General features: G+C 40.9%; 1 protein-coding gene across 5 annotated transcripts in view; it reads right to left on the bottom strand.

Moving 5' to 3' along the window:
• Adamtsl3 (ADAMTS like 3) overlaps window positions 1–13,417 on the bottom strand; it is a 336,164-nt gene that overhangs the window by 7,333 nt on the left and 315,414 nt on the right. For 4 of the 5 annotated variants that reach the window (XM_045145013.1, XM_045145012.1, XM_045145015.1 and 1 more), the window contains 2 exons: window positions 10,737–10,941; window positions 5,291–5,400 (listed from right to left, as the gene is read on the bottom strand). In XM_045145013.1, the coding sequence (XP_045000948.1) occupies window positions 5,291–5,400; window positions 10,737–10,941 (315 nt within the window). Of the gene's footprint in view, window positions 1–5,290; window positions 5,401–10,736; window positions 10,942–13,417 lie in introns of those variants that run through there. The other variant, XM_045145016.1, reaches the window with a different exon arrangement.

The following is a 13,417-nucleotide window of genomic DNA, read 5'->3' as shown; positions in this document are numbered from 1 at the left end:
TGCATGGAAGAGAGTTCCTATAAGGACCATAATAAACCACTTTAAAATTGTGGGCAAGTCCTACAGTTTTTGTTTATAACTCCTGAAAAACTTCTGCTATAAGCAAGAATTTGTATTTGAGCAATGTAGTCTGCTAAGGAAAGTTTGCTTACATTCATGTTTAGGCCCCATGCAGTTGTATCCTGAGTGATTACAAAAGCCATTTACTTGAGAAGTGGGATTTATCCCTGGTTTTCTCGCCTCTAAAACAGAATGGAAACTCAAGGGCTGAAGAGATGGCTTAGTGGTTAAGGTGTTTGCCTACGAAGCCTAAGGACCCAGGTTCTATTCCCTAGGACTCATGTAAGCCAGATGCACAGGGTGGCACATGCATCTGGAGTTTGTTTGCAGTGGCTGGAGACCATGGTACACCTATTTTTTTCTCTCTTTCTTTCACACACACTCTCTCTCACACACACACAAAATAAATAAATAAATATTAAAAAAATAAACTCAGTGCTCTCTGATGTTCAGAATATCAGCCCTGAAGGACAGAGCCACTTTAGTGGACCTATTTTGGGGGATCTATCCTTGTTTTTTAGCACATATCTTCCAGGAAGATAAGTTTGCATGGTAGCAGAAAATTTCACTCCATCTTTACAGATAGATGACTGGGAAAGAACTCTGACTTGAGCTGGTTCAGAAGTTGGGTTTCTCTTGGGAATCTGGAGGATGCTAGAATAAGATGTGTACACCTGAATCTTGGAAGAGGAGTGTCTTCCACATGTGTCAGAGAAAGATTCAAGAATAAAACAGAAGCAAAAGATAGCTGAGGTCAGAGGAGAAACAACAAAGCAAAGATGACTTCCCACTTTTTAAATTATCCTGAGTCTGACTGCAGTTTCTCATTGGATTCTTACAGATGTTTTTGTATCTCTTATTAAAGCCTAATTATCAGGTCATACAACTCTATGAGAAATACTGAAACACCATTAGAATTGAAGAAATCTGTGATAACCTGAAATCTAAGGGAGTCTTAACACATAGTGGGACGCAATGTTTTCATTAGCCAGTAGGAGGAGACTCCATCAAAGGGTTTACTTACCAAACAGTAGTATCCTACCAAACTGTTCATAAGGTCTAGAGAAGAGACAGGGAGGGTTGTCCTGTTAACAGCTTTTGCTGTCTGCAGTGGGTATGAAACTTAAGGGGCAAAAGTTCAGTCACTTTGACCTACAGAGCAGACTTAGTACTTCTTAGTCATCTCCCACAGCAGAGATTATCTTTCTACTATAGAAGGTCAGACAAATATTCAAAGAATCTGCTCAAGGAGATACTAAATTGTTCACACGGAGTATTAGGTGCTCCTGTCTTCTCCACAAGTGTCCTCTTTGCATTAATCATTCCAAGTTGAGTTTTGTTGTTTTCAGCCTGAAGGACCTTTACTAATACAACCATTTCCTCTGTTAAGATGGAGGGCAAGGCCATCTTCATAAAAGGATGACAGACCCAGCCCGCTGTCAACCAACATGGAGGCTGAAGCCTAGGACAGTTTGGATGCTGGGGAGGAAGAAAGGAAAGGTTGGTCCCTCAAAATGCATCACTTCTTTAGACCAGGGATAGAATGACTTAAAATGGGGACAGGAGAGCCAGATGGACAGAGTCCAGACACCAGCACTATGACTACAACTGTGGCTCATGTTTTTCCTTACATAAGATATGAAGGTAGAAATGGCAGCAGAAATCTTGAAGTGACTGTTCTAGCTTTTCTCAATTTCTCATTCCACCCCTGCTTCAACTAACTCACCACCAGCCAGATGGAGCCTCGGATTGTGAGAGCAGGCCAACTCAGTGTGGAGCAGGCAGAGTGGACAGCTTTCATAAGATGTAAGTGCTGGGCAACCTCCTGACACTTTGATACCATTAGTCAGAGGTGAGGCTCTTTGTGGTGGTTTGATTCAGGTGTCCCCCATAAACTTAGGTGTTCTGAATGCTAGGTTCCCAGCTGATGGATATTTGGGAATTAATGCCTCCTGGTGGGAGTGTATTGTTGGGGGCGGGCTGATGGGCTTTATAGCCAGTTTCCCCGTGCCAGTGTTTGGCACACCCTCCTGTTGCTGCGGTCCACCTTATGTTGGCCAGGAGGTGATGTCCACCCTCCGCTCATGCCATCATTTTCCCCTGCCATCGTGGAGCTTCCCCTCGAGCCTGTAAGCCAAAATAAATCTCTTTTTCCCAGAAGCTGCTCTTGGTTGGGTGATTTCTACCAGCAATGTGAACTGGACTGCAACACTCTTGAACTGTTATGTTGTAGAATTTTTCTAGAAGATTCTGACCCTCTGGTTAAGGTTGGAAATAATCTCTTTGAGAAACAGGCCTTCTGTGTCCTCAGCATTTCTTTAGGTCCCCAGGTTTCCTCTTGTTGTCAGTCTGATTTGATTCTACTTTGACAATTCCCAGGCCCTATACAGCCTTCTTGATGGAGGCCATGCTTCCTAAGCCCTTTCTAGGGCCCACAGAAGGTGCCAGCATATGGCCTACCCACCCTGATTCTCTACCTCAGCCCTTATTGTCATTTCCTATAAAACACCCTATCACAACTACTGAGGTCTTAGGGCATCTCCCCTCCTGAACGTTGCTTCATTTTACGAATTTTGAAGGGAGTTCTAAGGCCACATACACCTTCAGGAAATCCACAGCCAGCAACCACACCAATCCAGCAGATGTCTGTGAGGAAAACGAGGCTATAAAACTGTAGAAGAATCCTTCATCAGCTCTCTCTAGTAAACAACTTAGTCCCTCATTCATAAGCCATCTGACATTTGAGAAAAGCAATAGCACTAAAGGAAAATGCCAGATTGTGAAAACAGAACAGCCGAGTCCAGCAGGAAATAGACATGAAAGGTAGCTTGACCTCTCCCCAAAACATAGCGCTAGGAATTTTTCTTGCATTATTTAAAACAAATCCACTTATTTCACTTCCATATATTTTTGTCTAAAATCCTATGTAATCAGATTCTGAAGCTCTTGATATATTGTTCCATCCCTTTCTTTTCTTCTCTTACATTTTTCTGCCTCTTGATTTTACTGTCTTCAATTGGAACCCTTATAAGGATGGTGTAGTTGGAACACAAATACAGAGAGAAGGGGAAAGAGTGAGATTTGGAGGAGGCTGTGTGATCACATTAAGGATTTTGGTCATCTTCTTCCTAGAAACAAGTAAAGCCTCTAGGAGGAAGAGAGATTAAAAGAAACCATAGGGAACTAAAACTCACATTGAAAAGTAACCAGAAAAGCACAGATCACAGGAAATAGAATTATTACCCATGAGATTGACAATAAAATTTAACAGATTGAAAATCTGTGTGATGAAATGGGGTAATTCTCATATTGTTGGTTTATAAATTTTTAATTAATTTGTTTGCACATGGTTGTGTGTATGTGTGTGTGTGGACGTACCACAGCCTCTTGCCACTTCAAACAAAAGCCAGATGCTTGCACCACTTTTTGTGTTAGGCTTAAGTGGGTGGCTTGTGAATTACACTTGGATCAGTAGGCTTTGCAAGCCAGCACCTTTACCTACTGAGCCGTCTTCCCAGATATTTTGATGGTAATTTGGTAATATACAAATGAGCCTGCCAACCCATTCAATTCCATTTCTAAATAACTAACCTATGAAATATTCTCATTTGAGAAATAAGATATATGTGTCCCAGGATGTTTATGGAAGCATTCTTTCAGAAAAGAACAAAATGTCCAAAAAATCAAATGTCCACCAGCAAAGAAATAATGGTATATTAAATATCACACAGAAATAGGATAAAGTCAATGTGGATTAATTAAGATGGAAAACTGTCTAACACAACAAGTATAAAAAGCAAGCTTCAGAAAAATATGTATAGATGTTAAAATAAAAGGTTCCATCCATATATGTGTTGTATAAATGTCATTGTGACTACAAAGGAAAACATCTGGGAGGCGCACATCAGCTGTGTGTGGTCCCTGTCTTCTCAACAAAGTAGGAAACAAGGTTGTCTGCTGAGAATGAGGGCAGCTGCTGCACACATTTTCCACTTGAGGAGAAGGGCTCTGGCTTGAAATCATACTGTGGGAATAGGAAATACAGCTTACCCTTCAGTGCCAAACCTTACTGGAGACTCAGAATGGTAACCAAGCCAATAGTCAAGATCATCCCACTTTTTTTTTTTCAGCAGGATTCAGGATGCATGGGAGGAAGAAATAATTAGGTGTGGCATATCTTCTATGACCTAGGCTTCTTAAGCGCTGACTAATTAATACACTCCCACTGAAAGTTCACATGGATGGCGATACTCCACTGCGTGCAGATTTAGGCAGTTACATAGTGCAAGAGCTCACAAAGAGACAGTGATAGGATAAAAAGCCTCTGTGCAGTATACCTTCTAGGGGCCCTCTCACTTGCTTCTGACTGGGGTGCTATCCTGGGGGTCAGTAAGGCCAATAGGTTGGAGGCTAGAAGTCCAGGTGTTCTTACGAGCAAAGTTCTACTTGATACCACCATCTGCCCACTCTGACCTTTGTGCAGGAGAAAATCTCTTCATGTGTAAGCCCCTTTGCAAGATACAGCACCCCTAACCTAGTCAAAACAGTTTCCAGGGCTGGGGAGATAGTTCAGTGGTTAAAAGCACTTGCTACACAAACCTGATAATGGGAGTTCAGATCCCCAGATGTCACGCAAAGCCAGAGGCAAGCAGCACGATTGTCTGTAATCTCAATGCACTAACTGCATTAGAAGACAGTCTGGATGATCCTGAAGCTCATGGGCCTGCTAGTCTGGAGTTTGTAGCAGCAAAAAACAATGATAGAGCCCATTTCAAACAAGGTGGAAAATAAGGACTGGCACCCCAACATTGTCCTCTGATCTCTACTGAGGCATGCACACACATGCATATACACATATATATAAAACCACACACAGTTTCTCAACAGGAATAAAGTATTTCACTGAAATCATTAGAAAAGTTTTAATCTGTAAATCTCAATGAAATATGAGTAGGCTTCACCAACTTTATATAAAGAAGAAAAATATTGATTTTTTCCTTTAAGATGTTTTCTCTTTATGTTTCATATCCGAGTAACGGTAATTATAAATAGCATGTATTAGCCATACTTAAATATAATATCAATGAGGATGGCACTAAAGAGTTGATCATCTGATAGGAACTTTCAGATATGAGAAGTGACAGGAACTAGGAATAATTCTATTTTCAGGCATCTCTAGTCGCCTGAGGAGCAAGGGAAGGCTGCGTTCTGGGCTGGGGTGGGGCAGTACCTCCTTCTGCCATCACAGTCAGAGGCAGAACTGTTGTGTCCACAAGCCTTGTGACGCTGCTGCTGCTGCTGCTGCATCCTCACAGCTTGACCCGTGCAATGTGCAGGACACTAGAACGAAAGTACAAGGCCACGTGAACACTGGGCGCCCATGCACGCTGTGAATACTGAGAGGGGAGAGGCCAAGACAAGGGACCTATCGCCCCCCCTGGGAGTCATGTGAGATCAGATCCCAGCTCTGTAGACAGAGAGCCCATGATTACACTAGGAAGAGACCCACCCTTCTCCCATTCTCTCTCCTCTGAAATGTAGATCACCTCAAGGGAGAAGGGGAAAAGATGGGACAAATATTGAACTGATTGGGCTTAAGTCCAAAAATGGCTAAATTTAAAACCATAAGTGAATGCCAAGTTTAGTGATTTTCTGCTCTGAGCAAAAAAAAAAAAAAAAAAAAAAAATGGAGGCACATGGGCTAAGGTGAGTTCAATTATAAGAAAAGCAATATAGTCATCATGCCTATTAATTTTTCCTTATAATTATTTTATGCAAGAAAATAAATGCTTCTCACATCCTAATGGTTCTATTCACATTTAATTAATTTAAGCTTGGCTCATTAGTCAGGTCATAATTTTATGCCCTATATTCTAAGTTTAGTCTCTGATTTTACTTATTACATTACTCAGTTTTTCTCCTATCATCTTTTATTTTTAGCTAAGTTCCATCTAACTATAAATCACTTGTCATGCAATTAGCCAGTTAATTCAGATTTGCCACATCACAATCCCTTTTAGCACATTATCACCATCTTCCAAAGAAACCTAAAAACCTTCCGTAGTCACACCCTTTCCTCTCAGGCCTAGACAATTACAAATCTACTTTTTGCTGTACAGATTTATCAATCTTGGACACATCATATAAATGGAATCATGATATACGTGGTCTCTTGTGTCTGTATTCCTGCACGTACCACAATGATTCAAGACTTGTCCACATTGTAGAATGTGTCAGTACCTCACTCCTTTTAGCAGTCCAATTAGCATTCTGATCCTCAAACATATCACAGCTCAGCTACTCAGCAGTCGCCTCTCCTTCTCGGTAATTATGGGGTATTATAATCTGTGCTCTTTCTGATGTTTGGTTATTATGAGTAATTATGCTACAAACATTCACATGCAAGTTTTGTATGGACACGTGTTTTCATTGCTCTTAGATATTCATTTAGCAGTGGAATTATTGGGTCATAACATATTTCATGTTTAGCCTCTTGAGGACATGCCAGACTGCTTTCCAAGGAGGCTATACCATTCCATTCCATTCCATTCCATTCCATTCCATTCCATTCCATTCCATTCCATTCCATTCCATTCCATTCCATTCCATTCCATTCCATTCCATTCCATTCCATTCCATTCCATTCCATTCCATTCCAGTTTATGACATCTGAAGTTCCCAATTCTGCCACATCCTCACTATCACTTGCACTATGTGTGTGTGTGTGTATTTGTGTGTGGAGGGTTTGTGTGTGAGTGTGCATGTAGAGGCCAGGGAGAAACCTCAGGTATTGTCCCTTAGTAATGCTATTCACCTTTTTTTTTTTTTTTTTTCTGTTTTTTTGAGGTAGGGTCTCACTCTAGCTCATGCTGACGTGCAATTCACTATGTAGTCTCAGGGTGGCCTTGAACTCTCTGTGATCCTCCTACCTCTGCCTCCCTAGTGCTGGGATTAAAGGCATGTGCCACCACACCCGGCTGTTCACCTTTTTTTTTTTTTTTTTGGCAGGGCTCTCACTGGCCTTGGAACTCACCAATCACAGTAGCCTGGCTGGACAGCTCCCACCTCTGCCTCCCCATTGCTGTGAATACAAGTGCACACTACCACCATAGCCTTATTTTTATGTGAATTCTTGGAGGGGGGAGTGTCAAACTAGTCATTCTGCATACAAGGTAAATATTTTACTGACTGAGGCCTCTCTCCAGCTGCCACCCCTTAAAATATTTTTTATTGACAACTACCATAATTGTAAACAATATCCCATGGTAATTCCCTCCCTCCCCCCACTTTCCCCTTTGAAATTCCACTCTCCATCATATTCCCTCCCTTCTCAATCAGTCTCTTTTATTTTGATGTCATGATCTTTTCCTCCTATAAGGTGATCTTGTGTAGGTAGCCCTTTTTAACTAATGCTATACTAGTGTCTGGGAAGTGGTATTTCAATGTGGTTTTAATTTGAGTGTCCCTAATGGCGAGCATCCATTTATGTGCTTCTTGGCCACTTGTATATCTTTAATCAAGAGACATCTATTTAGAGCCTTCATATTATAACTGGGTTAGTTGTGTTTTGATTGTTGAATTGTGGTTTTAAAAATATATTTTAAGTGCAAGTCCCTTTTATAGATACATTCTATTCATATACTGTTCTTCCATTCAGTGGGTACCCTATTTACTTTCTTGATGCTATTTTTTAAAAATATTTTTGTTTATTTTTATTTATTTGAGAGTGGCAGAGAGATAGAATGAATGTGCCAGGGCCTTCAGCCACTGCAAACAAACTCCAGATGCGTGTGTCCCCTTGTGCATCTGGCTAACATGGGACTTGGGGAATCTAGCCTCAAACTGGGGTACTTAGGCTTCACAGGCAAGCGCTCAACTGCTAAGCCATCTCTCCAGCCCCATGATGCTATTTTTTGTAGCACAAAAGTTTTAATTTTGATGTAGTTCAGTTAACCCATGTTTGATTTCACTTAAATTTGCATTTTGGTTGTGCTATATAAAAATCATTTCCTAAAGGGTAAAGATGTATGTCTATTTTCTAAGAATGTCATGGTTTTAGCTCTTAAATGTAAGTCTTTGATCCATTTCATGGCAGTCCTTTATATGCATCTTATAAGTAGGGAGTCTAAATTCCTGCTTTTGTATGTGGAACATAGGTTGTCCTGCAGAATTTGTTAGAAAGTGAGGTGGCACAATAGTGGTACACAGGCTATGAGAGTAATCAACTGCTTTCTGATTGAATATGAGACCCACTTAGAGGAAATTCATACCTGCTACTAAGAACCAACTCAGAAACCTGCAGACCTCAGAGTGAAGCTTCCACTGTTCTTTGCCTAAAGGGAGAGGCTAGTCTTCTTGGCCAGGTGTGGTGGTGCATGCCTTTAGTACTAGTAAGGAGGCCCAAGGTAAGAGTATTTCTGTGAGTTCAAGGCCACCTGGAGACTACATTGTGAATTTCTGGTCAGCCTGGGCTAGAGAGAGACCCTACCTTGAAAAACCAAAGGGGAAGAAAGGCTTCTCAATTTCTTTGTCTTTGATCCATGTTACTATCACTCTTGGCTAGGAAATCTGCTTTTTTACAGATGGCAGTAAATACCAAAGAGATCAAGACACATCAGTATGATAAAAAAAAAAATAAAGTCAACTGCCTAACATGAGATGAGTCATCTGTATCACATATGTCAGGACCTAGGAAACATTACTGAGGAAGTAGCAGATTAAATGTGAGGACTGCTGTTATTGCCAGCCTGAGAACCATCTCCAGGGAGATGGCAGTAGATGCCGAGAGGATTCAAACCTCATCAAAGCAGAAAACCAGAGGTGATGGAGAGCACAACACTAAAGGAGACTTATAACATGAAGAGAAGGTAGAAAGAATGTAAGAGCCACATGGTGAGAAAGGGTACTCTTTGGCCTTGCCTGCCCCCCCCAGAAGCTGACTGGTACATGCACGACCCACACTGAGGAGGACCCTCAGTGGAATGGAACCAGGGGTAGGGAACATAAAAGTGTAAACCTGTGGGAATATGACCAACATGCAATACAATAAAGTTCTCAAGTAAAAAAATGTGTGTGTTAATTTTTTCATTGCTCTGACTAAATGTCTGACAGGCAGTGACTTTAGAGGAAGGACTTGTTTTGGCTTAGGTATCAGGGGTCAAGCAGAGCAGGGAAGGCATGGTGGAAGAAATGGCACATGCTCATAGCCGTGGCAGCAGGCACTTGGTCACAATTCAGAGGATCAGAAAGCTCTGCTGGCTTTCTCCTTTCCCCCTTGTTATTCATCCTGGGACCCCAGATAGTGCTTTCCACATTCAGGGCAAACCTTATCCCCAGGTATTCCTCCCTGGAAATGTTCTCGTGGACTCACTCACAGGTGCCTCACTAAGGCCCTAAGCAGTTCTCAATCAAACCTATTCTTTCTGCATCAAATGATCCCGTCACCCTTACAGCTAGTCAATTGCTTTTGGCTTCTACTCTACTTCAGTGCTACATATGTCTCTCTGGTGCTACAAAGACTGTCTTGATTACCACTATTTCAAAATGAGAAAGTTTGGATCCTTCAACTTAATTCCTTTTAAAAATTATTTTGGCTACTCTGAATCATTTGTACTTCCAAATGATTTCTTAGGATCAGTTTGCCAATTTCTGGTAGGGGATTCTGTGAATCTTTAATAAATTCAGAGTGACTTGTGGTTGGCAATGGTATGCCATGAACATAGGGAATCTGAACTTGAAAGTCATATAACATGGTCTCGTTCTATGCTGGAATTATACTTTGCATCCAGTGCCTATTCCGACCCTAATGATGAACTATTTTGCTCATAACATCTGTGCATCATGCTCCACATAGAATAATGAAGGCTTTCTCTATGCCTCCAATAATTTAGTTTTCTAAAAGTTACTTGTCCTTTTTATTCTGAGAATCAATGTCAGAATTACATTAAGTGCCAGAGAAATGTGTTGCCATTTTAATTAGAATAGTATTACATGCATGAATTCATTTCATACTGAAATTTTCTACTCAGCAAAATAACAGATCTCTTATTTGTCCTTCTCATTTATGTTTTAATAATGTGTTATATTTTTTCGGTGTGCATTTATATGTATTGAAAACAATTTTCCTAAGCATTTTTTTTCATATTTTTTGTGACAGGATTCTCTAAGTATCCTAGGTGGGCTTGGAACTCACTATGTAGCCCAGGCTGGCCTGAACTTGTGATTTTCCTGCCCCTACCTCCTGAATGCTGGGATCACAGGTGTGCTTGCTATTATAATTGCATTCAATGTGGCATTTAGAATGGGAATTCTTAGATTTTTGTGCAAATATCATTAGTGTTCTTCTTTTTAAGGGCTGTTCTTATTCCCACTGCTTGCATGGGATCCATTTCGGAGCTTCTGTCATCGCTCCACTGCATTCCCATGTCCTAAACTTGGCTCACTTTTGCCCTGGAAGACAGAGACACTGTATTTTCCAAGTGGAGACTTTGAGGTCAGGGATGTATCTATCTATCTATCTATCTATCTATCTATCTATCTATCTATCTATCTACATATAGATATATAGAGATAGAGATAGAGATATACGACAATAAGATTTTCTCCAAATTTTTTTTAAAAAGTTTACTAGTCACAAAGTGACAATCACAGCTAGTTCTGTCACCCCACGAAGTTACCTGGCTCCCTGGATCGATGACCTGTTGAGCACAGGGGCGAACAGAACATGGTCTTCTCCCCAGAGGCCGGTCTTCCGGGATGCATGCCCTTGGGGACACCACCTGCACAGTCCCGTTGGCTTTTGTCTGCTTACACGTCACTTGCCGACTGTGAAATCCTTCACCACAAGACACAGAGCATTTTGACCACACACTCGTGAACCACCTGGGAGCAAAAACTACAGGGCCTTAGTAAGGAAGGGTATGAACGCTTTGACTCGAACCCCATGGTGGCATGGGGGGGGAAATATCTCTACAGGAAGGGGCAGCAGTACAGATAGCTCCCGGCCTCCCTTCCTCCTTTACTCAGGGAGCCTCAGAGTCACCATGTGGAGACGACCAGTATAGGGATGGGTAGATCCACCTGCAGGTTTACGTGTCATTGCGTGATCCCAAAGGGCCAAATCAGGTGGAAATTTCCAAAAGGTGAATTTTTTCCTTTCTTGTTTGTCTGGGTTTTTTGTTTGTTTGTTTTGAGACATGGCCCACTCTGAACTTGAATTCAGGATTCTCCTGCCTCTGCCTCCCCTCCAAAAAGTTAGATGTGGGCTGGATAGATGGCTTAGCAGTTAAGGTGCTTGCCTGAGAAGCCTAAGGACCCATGATCAACTCTCCAGATCCCACGTAAGCTGGACACACAGAGGTGAGGCCAGCCCAAGGTCTCACGTGCCAACTAGGTGGCGCGAGTGTCTAGAGTTTGACTGTAGTGGCTGAGGCCCTGGTGTGCCAATGCTCTCTTTCTCTCTGTCTCTCTGTTTCAGTCTCTCTAATATAAAATAAAATAAATAAAAAATTTAAAAAGTTAGATGTAAATTCATTGAAACCAAATGGAGCAAAATATTTCTAAATCATCAGTGTGCAATGTCCCCTAAAAAATACTTACACGTTGTCTTACATAACTCTTCCCATGTTCTTTCCATTCTTGTAGGAAGTTAGATAAATTCGCTAGAGCCATACAAGTAACCTGTCTACAGAGCTGGGAGTGGATTCTAGATTTATCTGACCCTAAGGGTCATGCAGTAATATCTGTAGGAGATTGAACTTCGAGATTAAAAGCTTCCGAAGTGCATTACCATCAAAGACACCCAAGCTACTACTGGGACAATGTAGAGAGATTTTTTACTCTGAAGTTCATGGTCATCCAAGATACTGCACACTCAGTCATGAATTCTAAATGACATTTAGTTTTTCTTTCAACAGTAAAGACATACACTACAAACTACAGTGATAGTGGTGAGAGCTGGGGCTTTATTACCAACAACAATCATGGGTGTTTTATTTATCACATTACAATTTTGGTAGATAGCTCAATACACTTCTGACTTCTAGAAGTTCAAGACAAAAGTACAACTGGACTTTACTGTTTATCATGTTGATAGAAAAGCAAATCTGCTAGTATCATGCATATCAAAATGTTCCAGTAAATGCATTTCAATATAATTAGGTTGCTCTCTAATCAAATATATTTTAATTTGATGAGTTTTAAAAACCTTGGGCCACAATTGTAGCTCAATGGTAGAACATTTGTCTAGTGTGAGCAAAGTAAAGCTCCGAATTTATTCCCCAGTGCCACAAAAAATATGATGAAAAAAGCTTGTGCTCACGCGCGTGCACACACACACACACACACACACAGATGGACAGAAAACACTTCTCCATATTATCAGAAGGGCTATGGCACAGAAATTTTAAGGTTAAGTACCTTTGAGGCACTATCTGTAGGATGAGATGAACTCTACTTCTCCTATCAGGTATGACAGTATATGACAATACTTGTTCTAAAAGTGTGTAAAAGCTAACAAATATTTTTAATAACAAGGATGTTAAGGAATTTCCCAATGTGGTTCCTCTCTCCTTTGTGAAAATCAAAAACTACCATAGAGCAGATTTCCTGGGTGAAATTCCTTCTTTTCTGTAGGATAAGCTTGATGCTTTCCCTGGGGTGACACTTAGTGTGAGATCTTCCATTTACAAGTTATAGTGGGTATTGAATACATGGCAGTTAGACTGCCTGCAATACTGATAGCCCTTTATAAGAACATGCCCCAAGGGAGCTGCTGTTTACACTGTGACTCTGCCTCTCATGTTTCTCCAAGGCACAGGTGATCAGGTGTAGTGTGGGCATTTGGAATGACCACTGATCTATATAACAGTATTGCTTTATGTCCTAATCTGGAAAATAGGGTTTATAATAATGTCTGCTTCACAGATTTGAACTCAAAAATATCTATTTGCTAGTTTATTTTTATGCTCTCAATTTTGGTGCCATTTGGTCATATCTCTTAGGCTCTGTACTATGCAATCATTCATCTTCCCAAGTAGTTAGAGAGCATATTATGGAACAGACATTGTGCTAAGTGCTAGGAATAAATTATTGTGCTCCAGACTACCTCCCATGGAATACATAGTATAGCGGGAGAGCAAAACAGACCAGTAGGAGCAATGAGAGATATTACAATTTTTATCACAGAAGATCACTTATTCTTGAGCACTAAGTCAGATAAGGTTCCCAGAAAATATACAGAGGTATATGAAGACAAATAATAATCAAGTGCCAACAGAGTGGAGAAGTATGTGTGTGTGTGTGCGTGCACACACATGTGTGTATATGTGTTAAGTCAGGAAAGAATAGCACAACAAAG

The sequence above is a fragment of the Jaculus jaculus genome, chromosome 3 (assembly GCF_020740685.1).
Source record: "Jaculus jaculus isolate mJacJac1 chromosome 3, mJacJac1.mat.Y.cur, whole genome shotgun sequence".
Lineage (NCBI taxonomy): Eukaryota > Metazoa > Chordata > Mammalia > Rodentia > Dipodidae > Jaculus > Jaculus jaculus.
Note: the sequence above shows the minus strand (reverse complement) of the source record. Positions and strands in the feature narration are given on the sequence as shown.